We start from the raw sequence: 22,554 nt of genomic DNA on the forward strand, positions 1-22,554 counted from the left end.
TGTTTTTGTCCTCATTTCAGAAAGTAAAACTAATTTATTATATTCATTACACAAATATTTCAAACCTTTATTTCTTGTAGTTTTGATGTTTCTGACTCATAAATAATAAAACCCCAAAATTCAGCATCTCAGAACATCAGAGTATTACATTAATAAAAAATGATATTTTAAACAGGAAGTCAGGCAAATAGGTAAAATATTCAGTAGATGTCTCAGCCTCTCCTAGTGAAGCAGTTTGACGCCCCGACGTGTTTTCGGCTGTAATGAGGTCAGTTTCTCTCACTCCGCTTTGAGTATCAGGAAGCTGCTTCAGCTCAGAATGGACCGTTATGTTGCGTTCACGTGATCCCGGGATTTCTAATATCACCTTGAATTAAACGTTTAAAATGGAGCACTGCGGTCGCTCTGGATGACAATTACGGTAGATTTGTTTAGGATTATCTTTAGACATTTTAATTCACTAAATTAAAACATATCACAGCTTGTTAGCTTTATACGCCAAGTTTGATTAAAAAGAAACTACGTTTTAGATATGTTTGAATGATGTAATCATTAACTGTGCTACATATTTTAATTGTCAACGTGCAGCAACATTTTAACATTAACTTATCAAATCCAACTGTCAACTATCCGAGTTGTTCTTGTTCTAATCTAACAAGTGAACGGAGGACATTTGAATCGTAATTCTCTATTCCCCAGTAACACTGAACGCAGCATCAGCTTCTGCAGGACTAGCTTGGTGTATTTTGTCCTAAGCAGGCGGCGGTAGTTGACACCTGGAACATAAAGAGTAATGTGAGAAATGGCGATGTTGTTTTGGGAATAATCGAGAATACCGTCAACAACCGTAAAGCGGAGAAACCATCAAAGGTAACAAGACTAACGGAGCTGGCAGCTAGCGGCTAAAGGGTTAGCATAAATCAGGAAGTGGGAACGAATGGCTGAAGCGGAACCAGGCTGTAAATAACAATAAAGTAAATCATTAAACTTCCAAAGACTCTCAGAGACCGAACAGGTGATCTGCTATAACCCGAACCTTCAGTTGGAAATCATATTATCGGCCCTGTTCGGTGTTGAAGCAGCTCTGATGCTACGTAACTGTTGAAATGAGGTTAATTTACATATTTAACTCAGCGTTGTTAAACACAATCCACTTCCGGGTCCACCTGCAGGTAAAACCTCTTCCAGCAACAGGTGAGGTTCTGTCTGGCCTCATCACCTGAGGAGCTCTGGTCTGTGTACAGACATTTGTTCCTGCTCAGCTGTCATTTCAGATTGTGATCCAGACTTTGACTAGGCCACAGCAGCACCTTGTTTTATTTCTTTGTAAGCCGTTTTGTTGTATATCTGCTGCTGCTTCGGCTGTGAAATATTCTAGCAAGTTTTGGTTTACATTTTTATTATCGTAAACTTTTATATTTTTAATTATCTTCATTTTTTTTTAAATATTTTATCTTGGGAATAATCTTTTGTTTAATGTTTGTAAGTTTTCTGTTACATTTTTATTGTTCCAGTTTTTAATTGTTTTTATTGAATTTAAAAACCCCATTAATTTTAATTAAAAAATATACGTATGTTTTTGGAATAATTTATTTTAAATACTTTCATTGTATCTTAATTTAACTTATATTTGTTTGTTTCGTTTTTTAAATGTATTTTTACAGATAAAATTAATTTAAATTTTTGGAATAATTTTCCTTCATTTAAAATATATTGAGAGTAATCTTTTGAATGTTTTGATTTATTTATTTTTTATTTTTTTAAATGTATTTTCTTTTACATCATTTGTTTAGTTTATTCTTTGAATTTTAATGTATTTTAATTTTTTTAAATAAAAAACTTTATCTTAAAATTTTACAATGTCTTGGGACTAATGGACTTCAGATGGCTGCAGATGCCCTTTGACCTTTTGTAGATGACTGATGTCTTTCCATCTTGACATTGTGTTAACACCTCGATACTCTGGACCACAAAACTTTCAAAACTCTTGATTAATTATTCCCATAAATATTGATATGTTAAAATAAAAGCAACCAGAGTAAAACCTAAAATCAGACATGAGAATGAAAGCATTCCTTGGTTCTGCATGAACCTGTAATTGAAGGTAGATAATTCAGATCGATATCAGACAGATATATCTGCTTCTTGTTTGTAGTTTTTCCGTCATCATGGACCCGACTTGCTGCGATGCCGTGGCTCCGCCCTCTCTGACCGTCCAGGTGTGTTTTCCCGGCGTCCGTGCTGCCGTTCTGGACAACCTGAACCGGCAGCGTGAGGAAGGCCGACTGTGTGACCTTTCCATCCAGGTTCAAGGTCAGGTGTTCAGGGCCCATCGCTGCGTCCTCGCTGCATCCTCGCCTTACTTCCACGACCAGGTGGGTTCCTTCGTGTTTGCCGACTCTTTTCTCACCTGAGTGTGAAAAGACACCCAGGTGTTAACTGTTATAGATTTATTAAATTAAAATGAGTTCCAGTTGATTAATAACTTTCACTCAGTCTTTTACTGTTGTAGTTTGGCCTCCATCCAGCAGAGGGAGCTGCTGGTCATCCTTAAGGGAGCTAGATGATACAATAACAAAAATTTCCAGAACAGGAAAGAAAAACCAACAGTTTGATGTGGGATGCAAAAGGTTTCTGCCAAAAAACTCAGAAATTTTGAGATTAATCTAAAAAAATCTTCTAAAAAAACTTGAAAATTGTTTTCAAGCGTCAAAATTTTTGACTCTTTAACTTGAAAATTTCCAGGTTTACTTTTTCAAGAAAATTTCTTAGATTAACCTAAAAATTTTTTATTACTTTTTAGCAAAAATTTTAGCAAAATTTTGACTTTTCAAACTCATAAATGTTCTTGTTTTTCTAGTAATTAAAAAAAAAAATTAATTTCAAAACTTGTGAGTTTTTTAGTGGACATTTATTCCTCCTTTTCTACGTCCAATGGCCTTAATATGCTGTTGTAATAACGTAATAACAGAAACATAAAAAAATTATAACATGACGGAAAATGACATGCTGGTTGGTATTGAGGTATGTGATGAATTAATGCACTTCATGGAGAAAAGAGCATTTAGAGACTGTATGAGTATTTCTCTATTCATGAGCAGTTAGGTGTTTCACTTTTTATTCTTTCTATCTTTTGTCTTTTTATTCAGCAACCCCAGAAGTTCATCTTCTGCTGTGTTTTATAAATATATCAAAGTGTAATAATGTCGGAAAACCACAATTTTTGTTTTATTTATGGAGTATTTAATACAGCAGACACAAAATGATGTTTTTTTTACTTATATTCTGAAAAATGTTGTCCTTATTGATTAATAGTTACTTGATCAACTTTAGATTAATCATTAATCGTTGACTTGTCAGGGATTCTCCCGGAAAACTGGATGATCTTGGTGGTTTTTGAGTTAAAGAAGGAATTTTGAAAATATCACAGTTATGTGTTATTAGAAGACATGGTTAACAATACCAAACTTCAGGTGAAAAAGGAAAACATAAAAACAAAAACTAAAATATGAAACAAAACTTAGCCTGTGCACACGTAGAGCTTGGTGGCCCGCCAGGCTTACGATGCCCTGGGGGAACCCTGCTGTGATGATCTGTTCTTTGACCAGGTGTTTTTCTCTCAGGTGTTACTGAAGAACGTAACGACCGTGTCGCTTCCCTCCGTCTTGGACCCGGTCGCCTTCCAGAGTGTCCTGAGTTCTGCCTACACCGGCCAGCTGAGCATCATCCACGACGACATCGTCAACTACGTCACCGTGGCCAGCTTCCTCCAGATGTGGCACATCGTCGACAAATGTACCGAGATCCTGAAGCGGCCGCGTCCGTCGGCGGAGCCTGGCGCCGCAGCCGGGTCGGCGTCCCGCCAGCAGTCGCCCAGCAGCACTGAGTGCCTGTACGCCGAGCGAGAAGGCCGCCGCAGGGACAGGAAGCCGGACGCGCTGCCGCCGCTGGCAACGTGGCGGCGGCCGCAGCAGGAGGCGAGGTGGACCCGGCCGCGGCCATCCTCCGAGCAGAACCCGGCCGACTCCCAGCTGGACGGACTCCCAAGTTACCCGGACAGAGAGCCGCCCGGCTGCCAGGAGGAATGGATCACGAGCCCGGCCAAACCGGGCCCGTCGGGCCACGACGGACCGGGCCAGAGCGGCCGGTACCTGGGCATGGTTCCGGCTGCCGAGGCGCCAAAGCAGAAGGTCCGGTTCCAGCAGCGCGGAGAGGAGACCCAGGAGAAGAGGAGGAAAGCCATGAGAGAAACGGAGGCTGATGAAGGAGTCGGGGAGGAAGAGGAGGAGGCGAAGGACGGCTTCACCCAGATCGGTAGGAACCAGAGGGAGAACGGAAAACTGCACAGGTCAATCCGGACCGCCATGATAGAGAAAACTAAAGAGGAATGCATTCCTGCCACAAACTCAGAAATTTTTGATTAATCTCTGAAATTTTCTAGAAAAGACAAGAAACTTTTTGAGTTTGAAAAAAAAAAATGGCAAAATCTCAGAAATTTTCTAGAAGAAAACTGAAACATTTCTGGTCCGAGTTGAAAATTAGCAAGAAAAAACTCTTTAATTTCTGAGATTAAATTGATCTCCTCCCCACTCAGCTGCTCAGAGCGACGCTGGTGAAAATGTTGTTAATAGAGGACCCAGGATGGGCTGACTTCCTGGAGGCGGAGCTTCAGAAAGAGCAGGAGCTTCTTAAAGAGACAGCGGCCCAATTTCAAGGAGTTAAATTAGGAAGTCAAATTTCTTTTAAGTTATATTTGATATGTACAGCATTTTGATAACAACTGAAGGTAACATAGTTACTTCAATGGCACCATGTGCCTGGAAAACACAAAATACCTTTAAAGGTCAAAGTTCAGCTCTGAGCGTCTTCTTGGCTGCATTTTGAGGCGTTTTCCTATTTTTCCTGCAGATCTTCGGGTTCCAGGCGGCGCTGAGGATGGCGGGCGTTCTGCTGGGAGGCCGACTCTGGATCTGTTGAAGGACAGACTCCAGAGAGACGACCCGTCCTCTCAGGTCCACGACGTCCCCGCTGGTGGACCGGGCGCTCCGGGTCCGCCGTGCGGCTCCTGGCCCGACGAAGAGGAGGAAGATGATGGAGACGTAGACTTGGAGTGCTTCGGCTCGTTCGATGAGATCGAGGACGGGACGGGACACGTCTCCCAGCGTCCTCTGCTGTCCCCAGACTTCAGCATGGCGGATGGGAACTGGCCGTCGTCCTCCGCCGCGTTTCCTCCCCCGCCTCCCTCCCCGCCGACGCCATCCTCCTCATCCTCGGCGTCCGGCGCCGGCGGCTACGCGGGGAAGGTCCACCTGTGCCACTGCGGGAAGGCGTACACGCTGAAGAGCATGCGGGACCGCCACGTGAAGATGCAGCACCTCAACCTGCGGCCGTTCGGCTGCCCCGTCTGCACCAAGTCATTCAAGATGAAGCACCACCTGACCAAGCACCTGAAGACCCACGGCGGCCTGCGGCCCTACGAGTGCAGCCTCTGTGGGAAGAAGGTGGTGTGGAGGGACAGCTTCCTGCGCCACCAGGCGCGGTGCCAGAGGCTGGCCTCTGCGGGCGGCGGCGGCGCTACGGCGACGGCGGCGGAGCTGGAAGACAGATATGGGTTGGGGTTCGATGACGGGGAAGTGTTCGTGGCGGCGGGACAGGTGAAGGTGGAGGACGATGGGATGGGCGGACTGCTGGGCGACGTTCCCGGGATCCTGGGAGCGCCGCCTCAGGATCTGGGCTCTGTTGGTCATGTCTTCAAGGAGGAAGCAGCCGAGCGATTCAGTGAGACCTAAAAGTCCTCCAGGAGTCCAGGCTGCAGGAATCCTGAGCTCTGCTGCCAATTTCCTCTTTGGAAATTAAGTTAATTTGCTTTTTGCACATAAGTTATTAATTTGAACTGAAATAAATGTATTAAAATGTTTTTCTGTCAGTTTTTGTCTGTGACGTATTTAATCCTTTAATCCTAGGGTCTTCAAGAGACGTCCAAACTGATGGAACAAGGACCAACTACACATATTTAAAAATTACATATATAAATACATATTTATGTGTGTACATATACTCAAAAGTAAATGGTGTATTTGTTTATCTTTACTTTTTCCAGTATATACTGGAGAAATATATTCGCATTGAAATTAAATCTGAGCCAAACATTTAATTAAGATCTGTTGGCATAAATTAAAAATAAATAAAAATGTATTTTAGACAACTTTATTGTACATTTTTAAGAAGCATTTTATGAATAATCATATAGCATTTAAATATGGATAAGAAATCTATAGAGTGACATGTTTTAATAAATTAATGATGCATTTAAATAATATATTGTTTGGCACTCTTCAGCCTCCATAGGAGCCAGGACTGGAGCAGCAGTTTAGTCAAATCAAATCAAATCAAATTTTATTTGTATAGCACATTTCAGCAGCAAGGCATTTCAAGGTGCTTTACATAATTAAAAACAAATAAAAACAGCATGTGACATTGAATAAACAGTAAGAAAGAGAAGGAGATTTTGGAAAAATTACTTTTGTTACGGAATTTAATCTCCTGTCGTCGCCGGACTCCGCCGTCCGTTTAACACGAGTATTATCCAGGCCCCGTCGCCTAACAGGACAAGGTCTCCAACCTTGCAGCACCAGGCTCCGTCCACCTATCACACGAATTTTTGCGCCAGGACTTCGCCGTCCTACACGGATTTTTGTGGACTATTTTTACCTGTTAGAGTCTAGAATTTACAGGGGTAAACTTTGAAAATTTTAATTGTTCTGAGGACCAGCCAGTTTATCCCTAATATATTTTAGGGATAAAAACTAAAACAGTATTAGAGATAAACTGGCTTGTTCTATGTAAACTTAAAAAAAAAGATATTTTCTTCAGTCATACACTATAAAACATAAATCAAAAATTTTACTGTTTCTTCAAATTATTCTAAAACTGTACTATGGATAAAACAAATGGTGCTATCGACATGAGTTTTTAGAAGTTGAGTTGTATGGGGTTCTGTTTGGACTGGAAACTGGCAACCCTGTCGAACGGCGCCATGTTTGTTTTTTTATGAGCTTGAGGCGCATGCGCTATACAGGGTAGCAATATGGCGCAGTTTTGACGTGAGCGGTTGAAATGAGAGGCACTTGGCCACAGAGACATGAAACCAGCATCCTGGAACTCGGATTTGGGAATGGTCTTTCCTCCCAAGACCCCCAATCTGCGTTGACTGTCATCTTAAATGACTGAGAACATTTGCGGATCTACCTGAAATCATCGCCGCGTTGATGCGGCTTAGTAACCTGACGTCGCCATGTTTGAAGTCGCTGCGTCTGTTATTCGGTAAGTTATTTTTCGGAAACCTTTTTTTTTTTTTTTGTCCTTGATAAAGTTATCGAAGCCATTTCTGTGTCTAAACAGAGCAGCTGCCTGAGGACGGACCGACCATGGCGTCTCAGCAGTGGTTTGTTTGGCTGCTGGCATCACTGAAATATGAGGAGAACAAAATGGCGTCCTGAGCTGCCAGCAGATGGATTATGGACATACTAAAGAGACGCAGTGAAGCTGAGGATGTCTACAAGCTGCCTGGACATTCGCCCGACCCATCAACGGTTGGACAGGTCAAACAACTGTTCGATGGCGGGTCCAGAAATCTCAAGGTACTGTGGGTTTTGCTATGCTAACGCTGTTGTTGAAGGCCTTAGCTAGGCATCTTGGTTTGGTTTGACTCTGCTGAGAGTTTGAGCTGATCAGGAATCTAATGTTGAAAATCCAACTGACTAAGTTTTTTTGTGCTGTTGTGACCTGTAGGTGTAATTAGCATGTTGGGATCTGAAGTTCATGGTTGAAAGTCAGTTACGGAAAAGAAAGATGGCTGCCAAGGATTTGGCAAATACAGTTTAGTGGTAAGCTTATGCTTTGTAAGTAAACCTTTAACATATTTACACATCATCAGTGATGGTTTAATGTGGCTATGTTGACATCACTAAAGCTGTATTAAGATATTTATCTCTTTGATTATTTTTTAAAAATGTTTTTGGGTGAAAATAAGATCTTTCATTTACAATTAAGCATGCATACCTTTTTTATTTTGTATCTACTTAATATTTAGTTTGAAATTTAAAATATTTCAAAGGCAGGGTTCATACTTTAATAATTAAATATCTCAATTTTATTTGCTTTCAGCAATGTAAATTTAAACGTGAAAACCAATTTATTTTTGCGCCAAAACAATGTGCGGCCTTGTGCAATTTAATTTCTTCTGGATGAACAGTTGGGTGATGGCAGCATCATGTCAGCTAATGTCCACTTATAGGAAGGAACCACAGCCAATTCGAACGCAAGACCAGGTGTAGCTTCTACAGACAGAAAAATAACAGAGAAAACAAAAACTTAACAGTTCCTACCAATACTATCCATTCATATAGTAGAAGGGCTCTTTTACTCACAGTCCTTAAATGTAATTCAAATTAAAATCTGTCTGTAAGGAAAGGAACAGGAAGAAACCCACAGAACCAAGCTGATTGAAGGCAGCCATTTTACATCAGTTAATACTGTCAGGTCTTCCTCTTCCATCACTGGTCTAACACCAGAGCGCCACCTTCAGGCCTCTCTCCAGATCAGCTAAGCTGTTTCTGGTTTGTCCCCTCTGGGCTGCCACCTTATCGTGGTGGGGGGGTTTGTGTGTCCCAGAGATCCGAGGAGCCATCGGAGGCTTCATGCCTCTGGTTCGGTTGGTCTGCTGGAGAAACGGCTCCTATAGGGATCAGACCAAGAACAGCCCAGACTAGAGCTAGAGATATAGATATAGATACACTAAGGAAACCTGCTGACTTTAACCATTCTCTCCTCCTGACAGCAGGGTGTCAAAATGAAGAGGAAAAATTCCCCTTTAACTGGAAGAAACTGTAATAAAACACTTAATATGTTCCAATGAGTTTGATGTAAGGTATATTAACTTTACATTTGTTACAAAAAAATCTCTGGGGCCCTCAGAACCTCATTAACCCCTTAAAGGCTGAGTTGTAGTTGTACTTCTGACGGTTCCCAGCTGAGCGAGCGGTGAGGCATTTCTACTCGATGCGCAGATTGCTGCGGTATTCTCCTGAGACGGTGGACGACATTACAATCAGAAAGCTGGTGAAAATGGGGAGAAACGCTTGACGCCATGTTTCAAAAATGGAGACGGAGACCTCAAATCGTAGCAGTGTCAGGTGTAGTGGCGCTTCTGGTGTCACTGCCACAGCGTGAGAATGAAGTTTTATAGAGTAAATGAAATTATTAACACATAGACGTACAACCTCCACCGATTTGGTGTAGATTTGTTGTGCTCTCAGTTCAGAGATAAATTTTTAACAGAGAAGGTCTTGATGTGGGTGACGCATCGCTGTGATGACGCCGAGCTCTGGTGGCGTTGGCAGATGGTCGGCCTCCAGAGCGTTTCACAGCAACCTGTGGGAGCTTTTATGGAACAATGGGATTCTTTGTCAATGAGAAATGCTCATAATGAGTCTCTTCAACAATACTTCATGTTTATGTTCGTATCAAAATGCTGTTGGTGCTCAAATCTCTGTAAATTAATGAGATAATGAAGTAGTTGACCAAGTGATGTAACTAAAACTACAAATAATTTGTGTTTATTGTTCTCAGCAACCAAAAGGGGGGAAGTTAGTTACTCTTCTTCCATGTTTTCTAAGCATACTTTAAACTAGCTAAACAGCTAGCTAGATGGTTGGAAGGCAAGCTAGACAGATGGCTAGCTTGTCAACTAGCAAGCTGTCTAACTAGCAAACACGTCAATAACACAATTTTCTGTTGAAGATTTTCTTTGTACAAATAAGTTTGGTACAAAAGTTACTTTTAGTGTCTTTGACCATCAAAACCATCCAACAAGCCAAATGACCAAATGCTCTCTAACCAGCTAACCTGCAAGAGGTTCAACCAAAAGGCCAGCTAGCCAAAACGCTGCCCAGACACCAAATCAACTAGTTATCTAACAATGTAGTCTCTATGGTTGTAATTTATACATTAAATTGTAATTGGCATTTAGTTTGTATTTATATCATTTTTAGGACTTTGTGTTTCTTACATTCATTTATGAATAAACCCCAAAACACATTAGATAGATTCCACACATGCTGATGTTTTTACGCCTTTATTCTTGTTAATATTGATGATTTTCTGCTTTTAGTGAATGAAAACATGACATTTAAGATTAGAACATCACATCAGACCAATAAAAATACTTTTAATACAGAAATGTGGTTTTAATGAAGAATGTTTAGCACCTGCTGACAGATGAGCCTCATCAGAATATTCTGATTTACTGAGATGCAAGTCAATATTCCTGACCTTAACCACCGCAGACATCGGTCTGTCGAAGGTTGGTGTAACCCCATGAAAGGTCCTGATATGCTCTATGATCCAGAAAACACACGCACTGAGTTTCTGTTTTTAATCTGATTTGGTTTGGATATTTCTTTTTCTATCTGCAGGTGTTGCACTCTGCCTCTCCTCCATATGTCTTTGTGACATAATCTAGTTAACTTTTTTCACATAATTTAAGGATAATTGACCAGCAGTGAGAAAAACTATGTATGCAACAAACAGGCTGGTTGGTGTGAAGCCACATTTACTGACCGTTAAAGACGAGACTGAACGAGTTTCTGCTACGATGCACAGCTGTTTCACATAAACATCAGGGAGGATAAATGGATATTTACAGTGTTTTTTCTGTTAGAACAAACTTATGAAAACAAATGAGAAATTATTTAGCACTTGAACCCAACATGCTGCCCTACAGTTCTGATCTCCTCACTCCGTCTAAAACCTCTGATTCACTTACGGTTTAACCATCAGCTCAGACGACACGTCTGCCATCTTCTCCTTAAAGCCTTCATTAGGATGCACAGATATCATGAGATTAGGAGTTAGTACAGTGCAGTGAAAAGGGCCATGTAACATTTAGCATCTTACAGTACCTCAAACATGAAGCTGCATCAAATCTTACCAGAACAGACCTATTTGATATTTAAATTGGCGTTTGAAGAGAGATGAAGTTCTGATTAAAACTAAACATCAGCGACAGCAACGACACGTCACTCAGGCAGGAAACCGAGACAGAACGAACCCGACAGCAGACGGAAAGCAGGAAGGTTCAGAAACATTCAAACATTCTTTAGAAGCAACAAAGTCAAACTTTACTTTTCTCCAGATTTTACAAAAATCTGTCTCAGTCTGGAGAAGCGTTGCGTTAGTCGGTTAACATTTGTTGAGGTTGTGGGTCTGACTCCTGGGGATCCGCCTCTCCTTCCTGGTGGTGTTCTGGTCCCGTTGGATCTAAGCGGTGGAGGTCGGCGGAGAGCTTAGAAGATGGTGCTCCAGCGTTTTGGGGGTGGACGGGACTTGGTTTCTCCCTGGACAGACGAAGAGAGGAAGGTTAAAAACAGTCATTCTCTCCAGAAAGACCGGGTGTCAGAAGCTGTTTGAAAACGGATGAATGATGGATATTTGCATCTACAGTCATGGGGATGAGAAAGTCCACAATCTTTCCAAAATCACCAATTTTTATCAACAAATGTTGCATTTCAGTCAGGTTGAGATCTGGACTTTGAGTAGACCATTGACAGCCCGCTGTGTTTGGGATTATTGTCCTGCTGATGACCCAGTTTGGACCCAACTTTGGCCAATCAGTGGCTGCAGAACAAGTTAATGGATGACGTCTGAAGGCTTCTGACGTTTGTTGAACAGCATCATTTTTTTAGGGACATCATAATAATAATAACCTTGATTTAACTAGGCTTGTCCCATTGTCCCCTTTTCCATTTGTGTAGAAAGCCCGGTTTGTTTGGTGAGGTGCGAATGCGTAATGGAACCAAAAACAAACTCTGGTCTGCCTACAAACCTTGGTCAGGGTTTGGTTGAAGTGAACTCTGATGCGGTTCCAATCCATATGTGAACGCCAAGTGGTCTAAAGCAGAAAATTGGACTACAGTGCAGGGCATTCTGGGTAAATGCAACCCAAACGTGCTAGCCTAGCGCTAGCGAGAGAAATGGCTCGTGGTCTTTAGCCAAAGACTAAAGAGAAATCTGCTAAAATTTGACGCCTCCATTTTAGTTTCCATTTTGTGAAGAAGGAAGTTGTGCTCAGTGTCTCCAGATGTTTTTGTTGTTTCCTTCAGAGGTTCGTGATGCAGCGCCCCTACAGGTCAGGAGGGGAACAGGTTGAAAAATGTTGCACCTTTGGTCTAAAATCGAACAGTTAGGAAAATACCTGTAACTATTTTCTCTGAACCTTAAACCCAACTGTACCATCAACAGGTTAGACCTACTGCAACTTCATATTTATTTTTCTTTGTCCAGAAAAATAAATATGGACATCACCTGGATGTGCTCCACATCATCAGGCCTCAATGACTCTGCAGCCTTCAGATGCCTTCTTGATCCAACTCACCTGAACCAAAAGGTGAAAGTTCCTCAGAGCGCTGATGATCTACTTTTTGATTCAGGTCTGTTGAAGCAGAGAAACGTGGAAAGTTTCAGGTCTGGAGTTTGACACCTGTGTTCTTCCTGTCCTGGAAAACCATCATTCCTCCACCACCGTGCTTCTCACTTGGTCTGCTGTGTTTGGGTTTCCTTCATTTTGGTCCATTGTCTCCTCTCTGGCCTCATCTGGCCCGAGGACCTTGTCCCAGAAGTCTCGTCGCTGCTAACCTCAATCCGGCAGCCATCTTGTTTCCTTCCTCCATGCTGGATCAGTGTCCTGACCGTTAAGCAGCTAACGAGGCCTGTGGAGTCTCTCTGAGCTTCATGCTGAGATGCTTACCTCTTGGAATATTTGTTTTATGTAAATTTTTTAAAATAATTTTTTTCCCATTTTAATTTTTTTTCCAATTATTAAACTTTTTTTTAATTTATATTTTTAATTTTTTACATTTTAAAAGTGTTTTTTCTTCAACTATTTTGTATGTTTAAAGATATTGTTGGAATAATCTTCCTCTCTGGAGAGCGATGGACAGTGGTTTGGAGATGACCTCTGAACTTTCCCAGATGGTTTTCCACCCTGGCGTTGTCGGCACAAACCGACACGCCGCATCCAAACCGCTTAATCCAACCCTAAGAGGAAGGGTGTACTTACTTTACTGTTGCAAACATTTGTGTTTTGTTTACTTCTAGTAGGATTGGAAGATCTTTAGAACCTTCTGAATGAAACGGGGTGTACTTTCTTTTCCCATGGCTGCGTGACGTTTCAGCATAAAATGATGCTGCAGCTTTGCAGCTTGTTAGGTGATGATGATGATGAGGCAGATGTAAAGCTGATGGATTTAGCTGCATGGCTGAGCTGCTGGTGAAGCTACTCACTGATCTCGGAGGAGAGCGTCACTGATGCGTTTGCGTGAACACAGACAGGAAAACGTGCTTTTGAAGCCCAGACTCACAGGGAGAAAACAGAAACTTTAAAGGAGACAAACATGCAGGCAGCTCACCAGGTTGAAGATCCTGGACAGCGTGCTTTGTTCTCTGCGTCTCCTGACCGGCGACTTCGTGCTCTCAGTTCGCGACGCAGAGGCCTGGAAAAAGACCCTCAGTGAGCTGAAAGCTCAGCCTGATGTATTCATCCATTTTACTGACTTATCGCATGAACAAACTCATTCAGGTGTGATTTTTAATACAGCTTCTGATTCAGTAGAAACAGAAATTTTCTGGACATTAGTGGAAAATCTACAAAGTTTTGTAAAGGAAAAGCAGCTAATGCTAATCTGCTAATCTCTGTGGGAACAAAGATCATCCCAGCAGCTGCTGCTGGACCAAAACCATCAGCAGGTTCTCGGTTTGTTCGTTCTCCACACCAAACACATGCATGAAGTCTCACATGTTTCAGTTACAAGGACGACTTTGTGTGTTTTAAAGAAACGGTTTGTGTTATTGACTGAGTTTAAAATGAGATTCAAAACTTGTTCAATTGAGTTTCTTGTTTTGACACAAGTTTTATATCTAATAAGAAGCTTTCTCGTTTCAGACAAAAACTGAGATGAACTTTATATCTTATGACAAGTTTTTTCATTTAAACGAGATGCTGTTCCTGAATTTATTTCCAATATCTGGCAGTTCAACATTTCTGTAGATTTGCCAGGCCTGAGCTGAACTTTCTGACTATATTTAATGAATTGCAGAAAATAACATCCACTGCTCATTGGTACCAAGTTTCCTCTGAGGACAGGAAGTGTGAGGATGTAAATGTTTAATATTTTCTAAAGCTGTTTTCTTCATGGCTGCTACGCTGAAAGAAAAATGGCTCATATGTTTGGTGCCTCTGCTGCAGCAATGTTTAAACTTTTACTGCAGCAGAATAACGAGTGGAAGAAGAAAAACAGAAACATTCGTCAGGAGGGAAAGAAACGGGGATGAGAAAGTCCAGAGTTCTGAGAACAACCGTCAAATTGCTCTGAGAGATGAAACGACACAAAGGGAGGGTTGGTGAGTTATTTCTGGCACTAAGGAGGTGGAGGAGTTACACAGAACAAGAAGATGAAGAGGAGGAGGAGGAAGGAGGAGCAGGCCGAGAGCTCCTATAAGAGAAGGTGTTTACCGGGTCATAAATAGCCGAGCGGTTTCAAAGTAATCCAGAAGCAGCGAGTCGCTCTGGATGGAAGCAAACGAGGAGGAGAGAGGATTGTTCTCAAACTGAACAAAACCGTCTGTTAAAACAATCAGTGTGTGAGTGAAGGGGGCGTTTCTGAGTCATGAGGTCCCACTGGGCGCAGGGTATAAAAAGATGGCCGACGTGGGACTGAAAGCAGAAACGGGGACGCGGAGGTTAGCAAGTTCTCCACAGACGGTTTTAATCAGGGGTCACTGCACATGCTCAGTTCGACTGTGTCACGTACCAAACCCAAGACTTCTCTCCACTGGACATGAAAGAGAAACAGACAGTGAGGTCAGAAACAGAACCGGGTCAGAGCAGAACCGCCAACAAATCAAACCGACACTCTCACCAACAACTCGTCACATAAACTGACCAAATGTTATCCCTGATGTTTGGATCCTACGGCTGCATTCTCACCAGTCCGTTTTCCCAGAAAGTCCGGTCCGGTTGGTGAGGTGTGAACGCTAACCGACCTCTGACCTCTGGTCCTCCAAACCTCGGTCTGGGTTCGGTTGAAGTGAACTCTGGTTCGGTTTGAATGTGAACGCCAAGCGAACTGGAGACCGCTCCAGAAGCAGGAAGTGGACTACAGCGCAGGGCATTCTGGGTAAATACAACCAAAGCTAACGTGCTAGCCTAGCACTAGCAGCAGAAATGGCTCCTGGTCTTTAGCCTAAAGAGAAATCCTCCAACCGCTAAAATCTCCATCTTGTTTCCATGGTGAAGAAGGAAGTTGCTCTCGGTGTCTTCAGAGGTTTTGGTGTCGTTTCCTTCAGTGGTTCTTGGTGCAGCGCCCCCACAGGCCAGGAGGGGAACAGGTTGGTTTGACTCAGAGCCACAGCAGCTGGAGGTGGAGCAGATGTTCTGGTTCCAGTAGAACCGGGTCTACTGGGCTATGAGGAGGAAAACCATGATACTGATTTGCCTGGTCTTATATATGACAGTAAATGTGAATCTTTGGACGATTACTCGACTTCAGCTTAGGCTCAGGCAGTAGTGTAGAAATAAGGAATACTGAATATTGCTTGAACTTGATGTTTTTGATAATTTTTGTGGAAAAATGCAGGGATTTGTTGATTTTGCATGAATTTCCATGATCGTATAATCGCAAAAACCTGGAGGGACCAACGATGACTAAACCCAACAGGTGCCTGACTGCATCCATGTCACCGATATGCTGCTGCTGCCTCTGTTCTTCATTCAGGACTCAGTAATCACCATAAAGGACTTTGAGGAGGCTCCGACTCCTGCAGAGACCACTCCGTTTCTGCTGCCTGGTCTTTAATACTCCACCAGGGGAGATCACACCACTAGAAATAAAACTAAACTTAGCGCTGCAACATGAATGTGATGTTAAGAAACTGAATCTGCTCTGCAACAAATCTAGACAGTAAACTTTGGATTAAAAGGAGTTTAATTGGATTCCTGCTGAGTTTTCAACAGAAGGTATTTGTACTTTATGGAGCTTCAATGAGAGACTCATAAATGTTTAGAGAACATTTTAATCTCCTTTGTGACGCGCTTTCTCTGAAGAACTTTGCGCATTTCACTCTGTGGTGCATTCTTTAAAGCTGCCAGCAGATGGCAGTAAAGCCAGAACTGCTGAGCGTTCTCAATAATCAGAAATCTTTCCTGGATTCAAACTCGTATCATTTTAAAGCATTTCTTTCCTCTAACTTCACCCTGCAGCTGAATGTGGGGAAACAAAAAGTGAGACTCACCGTGGATTTAGGAGGCGGGGAGGAAACCTGCAGGAGAAACACCAAAGCAACAACAACAACAACAGCGTGACTGACTGAACAGGGCAGAGAAAACACAACAACACGCTCTGATGGACGTTTCCTGCAGGTTTTCATTTTTAGTAAGCAGGTGAAAGAATCAAGCAGCTTTGCAATCAGTGCAGGATGTGAAGGAGCTGCTGCTGTCCTGCAGGAAAAAATGCAGGAAATTTCCAAAAATGGAGTTGCTGTTAGGATGCAGATTAAGATGAAACTTTGATGTGAAAGCAGAGAAGTTAAATGAGGAAAGTGTGACTCACAAGGCTCCTGAAGAAATGCACCACGGCGTTTTCATTGGTCCGACGACGGGCAGAGGGCTGCTGGGGCGAGGCGGCCAGGTGACCCCTGAACGAGCCCTGAGCAGGTCGGACGCAAATTACAGAAACATTCAGCAAACAAACAAAGTTCAGAGTTCAAAGTGGAGCGACCAGCATCCTGTAAGAGGTCAGTCAGGCTGAGACAACTGCGTTAATTTAGTCGTATTTACAGAAAACGAGTGATTTAAAAATAAACAGTCTTTAAAAATTATATTTTAATCAGTTTCATGCACACAAATGTAGCCTTGGATTTTTATTAGCTGCATAAATGTTTAAAATCTTAAAATGTATAACATGAAAAAACATACTTTATCTTGAAGTATGTCTATAATTACTAAACTAAGTGCTCCGATCCACAATATGCTGAAAATAAAACCCCTAAAATCAAAATTGCACCAACAGAAAGGAGGAGGAGTACAAAATTAATTTTAATAATTGTCAAACAAGTTCTTTGATTTCCTGAAGTTCTCAAAATATTCCCACAAATCCCAAGACTGGAAAGATTCCTATCATAAAGTTTAGTGGATGGAAGAACTCCAGAGCGTGCAGCTCGCCATGAGGAGGCTGCTGCTCCAGACTCAAAGCTCACCTTGCTCCTCTTCTTCTTCTCTCCTCCAAACAATTTGCTTAGCTGATCCATCAGACCGGGACTCTTCTTCTTCTTTCCAAGCCCGAAGCTGCTCTGCCCTGAGGTGCTCGCTGTAGCCATTATATCTGCCGCGGAGGGTTCTGGTTCTGATCCGCTGCCCACGCTGCCAACACCCAGCTGTGCCGCTCCCTCAGGGTGTGTTCGGCCCGTCTGACGCGGCCGGGGCGGGCCGTCGCTCCGTGTCATCGCCTCGACCCCGGAGCGCCGCGGGGCGGGTGAGGTCGGGCAGGGCGGAGACAGCTGGCCTGGTTCTGGTTCTGGCTCCGGTCCAGACATTCTGTGTCAGTCGCTGCCGCCCTCCACACGGGTCCGGCCATTGTTCCTCACCCCATCTGTCTCACCCCGGCCACAGGGGACAACAAGGGTTATCTCTGAGGCTGAACTCACGGCCCGATGCAAAGGAGCGCCGAGCACAGAGAGGCCATTGTTGGGCCGCCCTCAGACGTCTTGCTAATGCGCCGCGGCTAAATTAGATGGAAAGCCACCCAGATGAAGGCCTGGACCGAAAGCTGCCGATGCGCCGCGGCTAAATTAGAAAGAGAGAAACCCAGACGAAGGCCTGGAAACACAAAGGGCCGAGAGAAAACCTGGTGACCCCAACAAACTTCCAACCAGTCTTTGGTCCTTAGTTTTAATTCATCAAAGGTGGAGGTGGAAATGTTCCAGTGTGAGATGGGACCCAACCATGATTTACCCATCATGCAACGCTCAGTGGAGGCTGCAGCTATGATCTCATCTGCAAACATGAATGGTTCGATTTCTGTTGAGCTAATTAACTTTAGAAAGGATTAGCTGCCGTTAGCTTAGCCACATGCTGCTGTTAAATGCATGTTACTGTTAGCTACTTTCTTCAATTAGCCACAAGCTGCCATTAGCTACATGCTACTCTTATCCACATGCTACTCTTATCTACCTGCTGTTGTTAGCTACACATTGCCATTAGCCACATGTTGCAGTTTGCCACTAGCTGCAGTTACCCACCAGCTGCTTTTAGCCACAAGCTGCTTTTAGCCACAAGCTGCTTTTAGCCACACGTTGCAGTTAGCCACATGCTGCAGTTAGCCACATGCCACATCTTTTTTTGTTTTTAAATTCAAACGGCGGCCATATTGGATTTTGAGTTGAAGGTTGGTGAAAATATTCAGACCTTTTGCATTGGAACAAAAAGTTTTAAGGATTTTTGATCATTTTTTTCTTGAATGTTTGTCCTGCAAATGAAAGTGAAACAGAAAAGAGTTGCAGGGAATCTGGTGTTTATTCCCCACAGAATCTGTGCAGCTTCTGCTTGAGGGAGCATGAAGCTCCAGAAACGCGTTAGAGATGATTGGTCAAATGTCCAACAGCACAGAAAGTCCTGGTTCTGTTTGTTTGATCCAGTGATGCTGCAGCAGAACAAAGCAGCTTCTGTTGTTCTTCAGTTGGAAACACCCAAGCAGCAGCAGAATATTAATATTTTCACACAAATAGCTTTTTGTCTTGGCTGCTTTTTTATTTTTGCTCCAGAGAGAAACTTTTAGAGAAAAAGAGATTAAATTTCCCTGATGAGGAAACATATTTCTAGATGTTATCTCAGCCTTAACACAATTTCTGGAGAATTGAGGAATCATTTGACTTCATAAAAATCACAAAGAACCAAATCTTATTTGCATCTGTCTATTTAAGACAAGATTTAGCATCAGCATGTTGATGCTAACAGGACCAGGCTTCCTGGTTGCTGCAGAGCGAAGCGTCTCATGGTGAATCATCGGCGGCGGCGTTTGTTTCTGATGAAGCGATTCTGCTACTCCTCCAGCCTCAGAAACACCTCCACTTTTCATAACGACTCAAATCCAAGAGCAAAACCTTCTGACCTGTTAGAAACACTAACAGGTGTAGATTCAGACTGAGGTGATGATGAGCTTCACAGCAGCAGAAACAGGATTAGTTTAAAACCTTTAACTGGATCACGACATGTGACTGAAAGGCCTCTGTTTAATTTCCACTTTTCTTCCTTATATGTGACCAGAGCATGTAGGAGCTTTTAATTTGTAATCTAGGACTTCCTGTTTCTTTGGCCACTTTAGCCAATATTTCACATACAGGTGTAAAAACCTCACCTGGTGCAGATGATCCAAGGAAAAAATGTTGAACACCAAGAAGTCTGGTGGCTTCAAGATGGTCACAGGAAAAATGATTTCTGCACTAAGTTGTAATATTTATCACAAATACTTTTGGTGTGAAATTATACATAACTGGACCATAGATATCATATTTACTGTTTTTATTTATCTTTTTTTAATTTTCCAAAGTGACCCCACCATATTTGTCATGGAAAATTAATTTCTGCACTAAATTCACCAATCAGATGAATGTGCTTGGTGTCAAATCATAACCTACATATTTTAACCATAGAAATCCTATAGATTTTCTAAACCACTAAACACAACAGCAGAAGCTAACGCTAAGTTGCTCGACACATAAGAGTAAGTGGAAGCTAAACTGCAAAACGTACAGAAATATACTAGCTAATGCTAAACCTGATGCTCATTTGAGGAGGTCGATGCTAAACACAAAAGAATTACTGGAAGCTAACACTGAACCGCTAAAATGTTGATTGAGGCTAACGCTAAGCACATGAACAAATTGGCAGAAGCTAACCATGAAGACGACTGGCTCACGTCTCTCTGCCTGCTGTGAGGCTCGCTAACAGCAAAGTCCTCAGTTTCTGATTTTTCTAGATTTTGTTAAAGTCGCAACAATAAACAGTTGATGTGACAAAGTTAATCCTAGTCATGAAAAAGTGACATTTTATGGAATATTTGTCTTAAAAAGCTCAAAACTGTCAGCCATCTTGAAAATCAGTGATGTGCTGAACTGTCCGGGATGTTGAGGATTTGAGCTGCTCATCGTTTTGACTCGCAGGAAATCAAAAGTCCAATAAAAGTGGAAAAACACGAAGCCTGCGCTTGAACTCTTCCACTCAGGAATCCTGTGGGAGAACGCAACATGGCGTCCCGGTTTCCTGTGCAGTCAGGGAAATGTGGACGGGCTCCGGCGGAGACATGTTTGTCCTGCAGGACTCGACCCACGGGCCTGACAGAAGCATGCAGGGAGTGGGCCGGGCCCCCTGCAGGGCCCTGCGGTCCGGAGCGGCCGGGAAACAATGGCAGCCATGTCACAGAGCTGTGGGACTCGAACACGGGAGAGAGCCGTGAACCCAGGCAGGAATGCCGACGTGGAGCGGGACGCCCACTCAGAGGCCCGATGAGAGGAGAGAGAAAGGTTCCCTCTGTTCCCTCAGGTCCAGACCTGACAGCCCGGCTTGTTCTGCAGCTGCTACAGTTTGCATGACTCCTGCAACCTCTGCATGCAGCGGCGTTGACGTTCAGTTCTGATTTATTTAAACTCGCATAAAAACACAAAACCTTACAACGTATTTTTGGCTGATTGAAAATGTCACTGCACTTGAAATAAGACAAAAATGAACTTACACATAACTTTTCAGTAAGACGCAGAAGCTTCTTTTGAGTAAATAATTAATATTGAGGAAAAAAATACTAATTACTCTGATAGATTATTTCACTTATGGGAAAATGTCTTGTTATAAGGGAAACGATGTCAACTAAACTAGAACTTTCTCATCAGTATTAAGGAATAATTCACTCAAAACAAGTTTACTTTTACTGAAAAGTTGTGTAAGTCAGTTTTATCTTATTACATGCATAGTGAGATATTGACTTGGTAATATTTCATGTTTTGCAGAACAAAAACACTTATCAGCTGATACATTTTCTGTTTTAAACTATAGATATTTGACCCTGGAAATGAATTTAATACTTTATTTGTGCACCAAATGTTACAAAGTGCTTCAGATTAAAATAATAAAACATAAATGATGCGTATGAAAGTTTTTGTTTTTCTGGTTCTGACATAAAATCATTTTTCCTTCTTTCAATTTTATTCTTTCCTGCTGGATCCAGAAATAAAAATAACCTGAAATTTTACTTCAAATCATGAAAAGAGGAAAAAGCGTCTTTACATTTCCTCTTCTCAAAAACAACAAATTGAGAATTACTCCCTGATTTCATTTGTAGCGAACAGGAAAACATTTTGTTCAGAAAGTTGAGTCGCTTCCAGACGCCGTTTTTAACCTTTGGGGTTTTTATTTTTGCAGCTTTAGGCTGCAAAACATCTCGATGTAAATGTGTTGGATGCTGCCAGGTTGGAACCAGTGACTCAACCGGCCGCAGGCGGCGGCGGCTCGCTGCATAAAGCCGCCGTTTGTTCTGCAGCTCAACAATATCAGACTCTCTGTTTCAGAAACCTAAAGCCTGATGTGAACGGCTACCGCAGAGAACAAAGACAAACAGAAAACGGCTCCCTCATAAAAACTGAATTATAACCGTCACAACTGGCATTATTACAATATGGAAGAACAGGATCACCGCTTGCTTTTCTAATGCAGCAGCAGAATCAGATTTACTCTGTGGAGAAGCAGAAAATGTGATTTTACTTCCATATGGTAAAAATATTGTAAATATATAAGAACTGTTGATAAAACAAAGTTTTTCTCGTCAATAGTTTGAAGGAAGGTGTTTTTACAGAAGCAGAAGAGAAAACTGAAGTCCTGATTTCTGAGGGGAGAAACTGTCTTTGGCGCCACCTTAAGGTGAAAGTTTAAACAGTTTGTCTCCAGGATATGTGGGGTCTGCAAAGATGCTGGCTGCCCTTTTCCTGACCTTTGACCTGTACAAGTCCTGGATGGTGGGAAGGTCAGCCCTCCATCCATCCGTTTAGCTTGGAGCTAAATATTTAGTTTGAAAACTAAATATTTAATTAGCAAACTGAGCTTAGTTTACAAACTAAATATTTTATTTGCTAATCATTTAGTTTATTTAAAAGCTAACGGCTAGCAGCTTATAAACTAATGCTTTAGCTTGTTAACTGACAATTTAGTTGGCAAGCTACATTATTAACTTGGAGTTGTAAAAAAGTTAGTTTGCTAATTAAATATTAGCAAGATAAATATTGCAATATTTTGATTGTGGGCTAAATATTTAGATAAAAGCTACATAGTTAGCTTGAAACTACATATTTAGCTTGCATACTAAACAATTACTTTGAAAGCTAAATGTTTAGTTTTAATCACAAATTTAGCTTTTTGTTTAAATGATTGCCAAGGTAAATATTTAGTTTGTAATATTT

The 22,554-nt window shown here is 42.2% G+C and overlaps 2 protein-coding genes and 3 long non-coding RNA genes across 12 annotated transcripts; 3 read left to right on the forward strand and 2 right to left on the reverse strand.

Annotated features, from left to right (window-relative positions):
* The first annotated feature begins 485 nt into the window (after window positions 1–485).
* zbtb22a (zinc finger and BTB domain containing 22a) lies at window positions 486–5,926 on the forward strand. Of its 3 annotated transcripts, none has more exons than XM_015031591.1 (4): window positions 486–870; window positions 2,156–2,375; window positions 3,624–4,314; window positions 4,909–5,926. In XM_015031591.1, exons 2-4 carry the CDS (start codon window positions 2,169–2,171, stop codon window positions 5,787–5,789), a joined length of 1,779 nt encoding a protein of 592 aa, XP_014887077.1. In that variant the 5' UTR covers window positions 486–870; window positions 2,156–2,168; the 3' UTR covers window positions 5,790–5,926. The 3 variants fall into 3 exon arrangements, with proteins under 3 accessions (XP_014887077.1, XP_014887078.1, XP_014887079.1); XM_015031592.1 differs by lacking the exon at window positions 486–870 and adding an exon at window positions 877–1,015; XM_015031593.1 differs by lacking the exon at window positions 486–870 and adding an exon at window positions 1,029–1,194.
* A 1,087-nt stretch (window positions 5,927–7,013) lies between these two features.
* LOC106946909 (uncharacterized) lies at window positions 7,014–7,641 on the forward strand. Its single transcript, XR_001424864.1, has 2 exons — window positions 7,014–7,323; window positions 7,402–7,641. It is a non-coding gene; the product is annotated as an uncharacterized LOC106946909 (long non-coding RNA).
* A 3,599-nt stretch (window positions 7,642–11,240) lies between these two features.
* On the reverse strand, window positions 11,241–17,736 carry LOC106946906 (myelin basic protein-like). Of its 6 annotated transcripts, none has more exons than XM_015031603.1 (8): window positions 17,600–17,736; window positions 17,373–17,542; window positions 17,311–17,330; window positions 16,665–16,760; window positions 16,348–16,374; window positions 14,868–14,888; window positions 13,467–13,550; window positions 11,241–11,396 (listed from the first exon to the last, which is right to left on the reverse strand). In XM_015031603.1, the coding sequence occupies exons 1-8, from the start codon at window positions 17,644–17,646 to the stop codon at window positions 11,346–11,348; spliced, it is 516 nt and encodes a 171-aa protein (XP_014887089.1). In that variant the 5' UTR covers window positions 17,647–17,736; the 3' UTR covers window positions 11,241–11,345. The 6 variants fall into 6 exon arrangements, with proteins under 6 accessions (XP_014887089.1, XP_014887090.1, XP_014887086.1 ...); XM_015031604.1 differs by adding an exon at window positions 13,342–13,362 and having other exon boundaries at window positions 17,311–17,542; window positions 17,600–17,709; XM_015031600.1 differs by having other exon boundaries at window positions 17,311–17,542; window positions 17,600–17,704.
* Window positions 12,102–12,887, reverse strand: LOC106946910 (uncharacterized). The gene is made up of 2 exons (XR_001424866.1): window positions 12,593–12,887; window positions 12,102–12,490 (listed from the first exon to the last, which is right to left on the reverse strand). It is a non-coding gene; the product is annotated as an uncharacterized LOC106946910 (long non-coding RNA).
* LOC106946908 (uncharacterized) lies at window positions 13,557–14,741 on the forward strand. The gene is made up of 2 exons (XR_001424863.1): window positions 13,557–13,877; window positions 13,915–14,741. It is a non-coding gene; the product is annotated as an uncharacterized LOC106946908 (long non-coding RNA).
* Window positions 17,737–22,554: the final 4,818 nt, after the last annotated feature.

Source organism: Poecilia latipinna, unplaced genomic scaffold (genome assembly GCF_001443285.1).
Source record: "Poecilia latipinna isolate Pla-1442-1.1 unplaced genomic scaffold, P_latipinna-1.0 Scaffold211, whole genome shotgun sequence".
NCBI classification, from domain to species: domain Eukaryota; kingdom Metazoa; phylum Chordata; class Actinopteri; order Cyprinodontiformes; family Poeciliidae; genus Poecilia; species Poecilia latipinna.

Bases quoted from the DNA above. Each gene is read 5' to 3' on its own strand.
- zbtb22a (XM_015031591.1), top strand. From the start codon at position 2,169: ATGGACCCGACTTGCTGCGATGCCGTGGCTCCGCCCTCTCTGACCGTC. The intron at 2,376-3,623 runs GTGGGTTCCTTC...TTTTTCTCTCAG, and splicing joins CGCCTTACTTCCACGACCAG to GTGTTACTGAAGAACGTAAC. The intron at 4,315-4,908 runs GTAGGAACCAGA...TTTTTCCTGCAG, and splicing joins GGACGGCTTCACCCAGATCG to ATCTTCGGGTTCCAGGCGGC.
- LOC106946906 (XM_015031599.1), bottom strand. From the start codon at position 17,646: ATGTCTGGACCGGAGCCAGAACCAGAACCAGGCCAGCTGTCTCCGCCC. The intron at 16,375-16,664 runs GTGAGTCACACT...TTTCTCCTGCAG, and splicing joins TGCATTTCTTCAGGAGCCTT to GTTTCCTCCCCGCCTCCTAA. The intron at 13,551-14,867 runs GTACGTGACACA...GTCTTTTTCCAG, and splicing joins GGAGAGAAGTCTTGGGTTTG to GCCTCTGCGTCGCGAACTGA.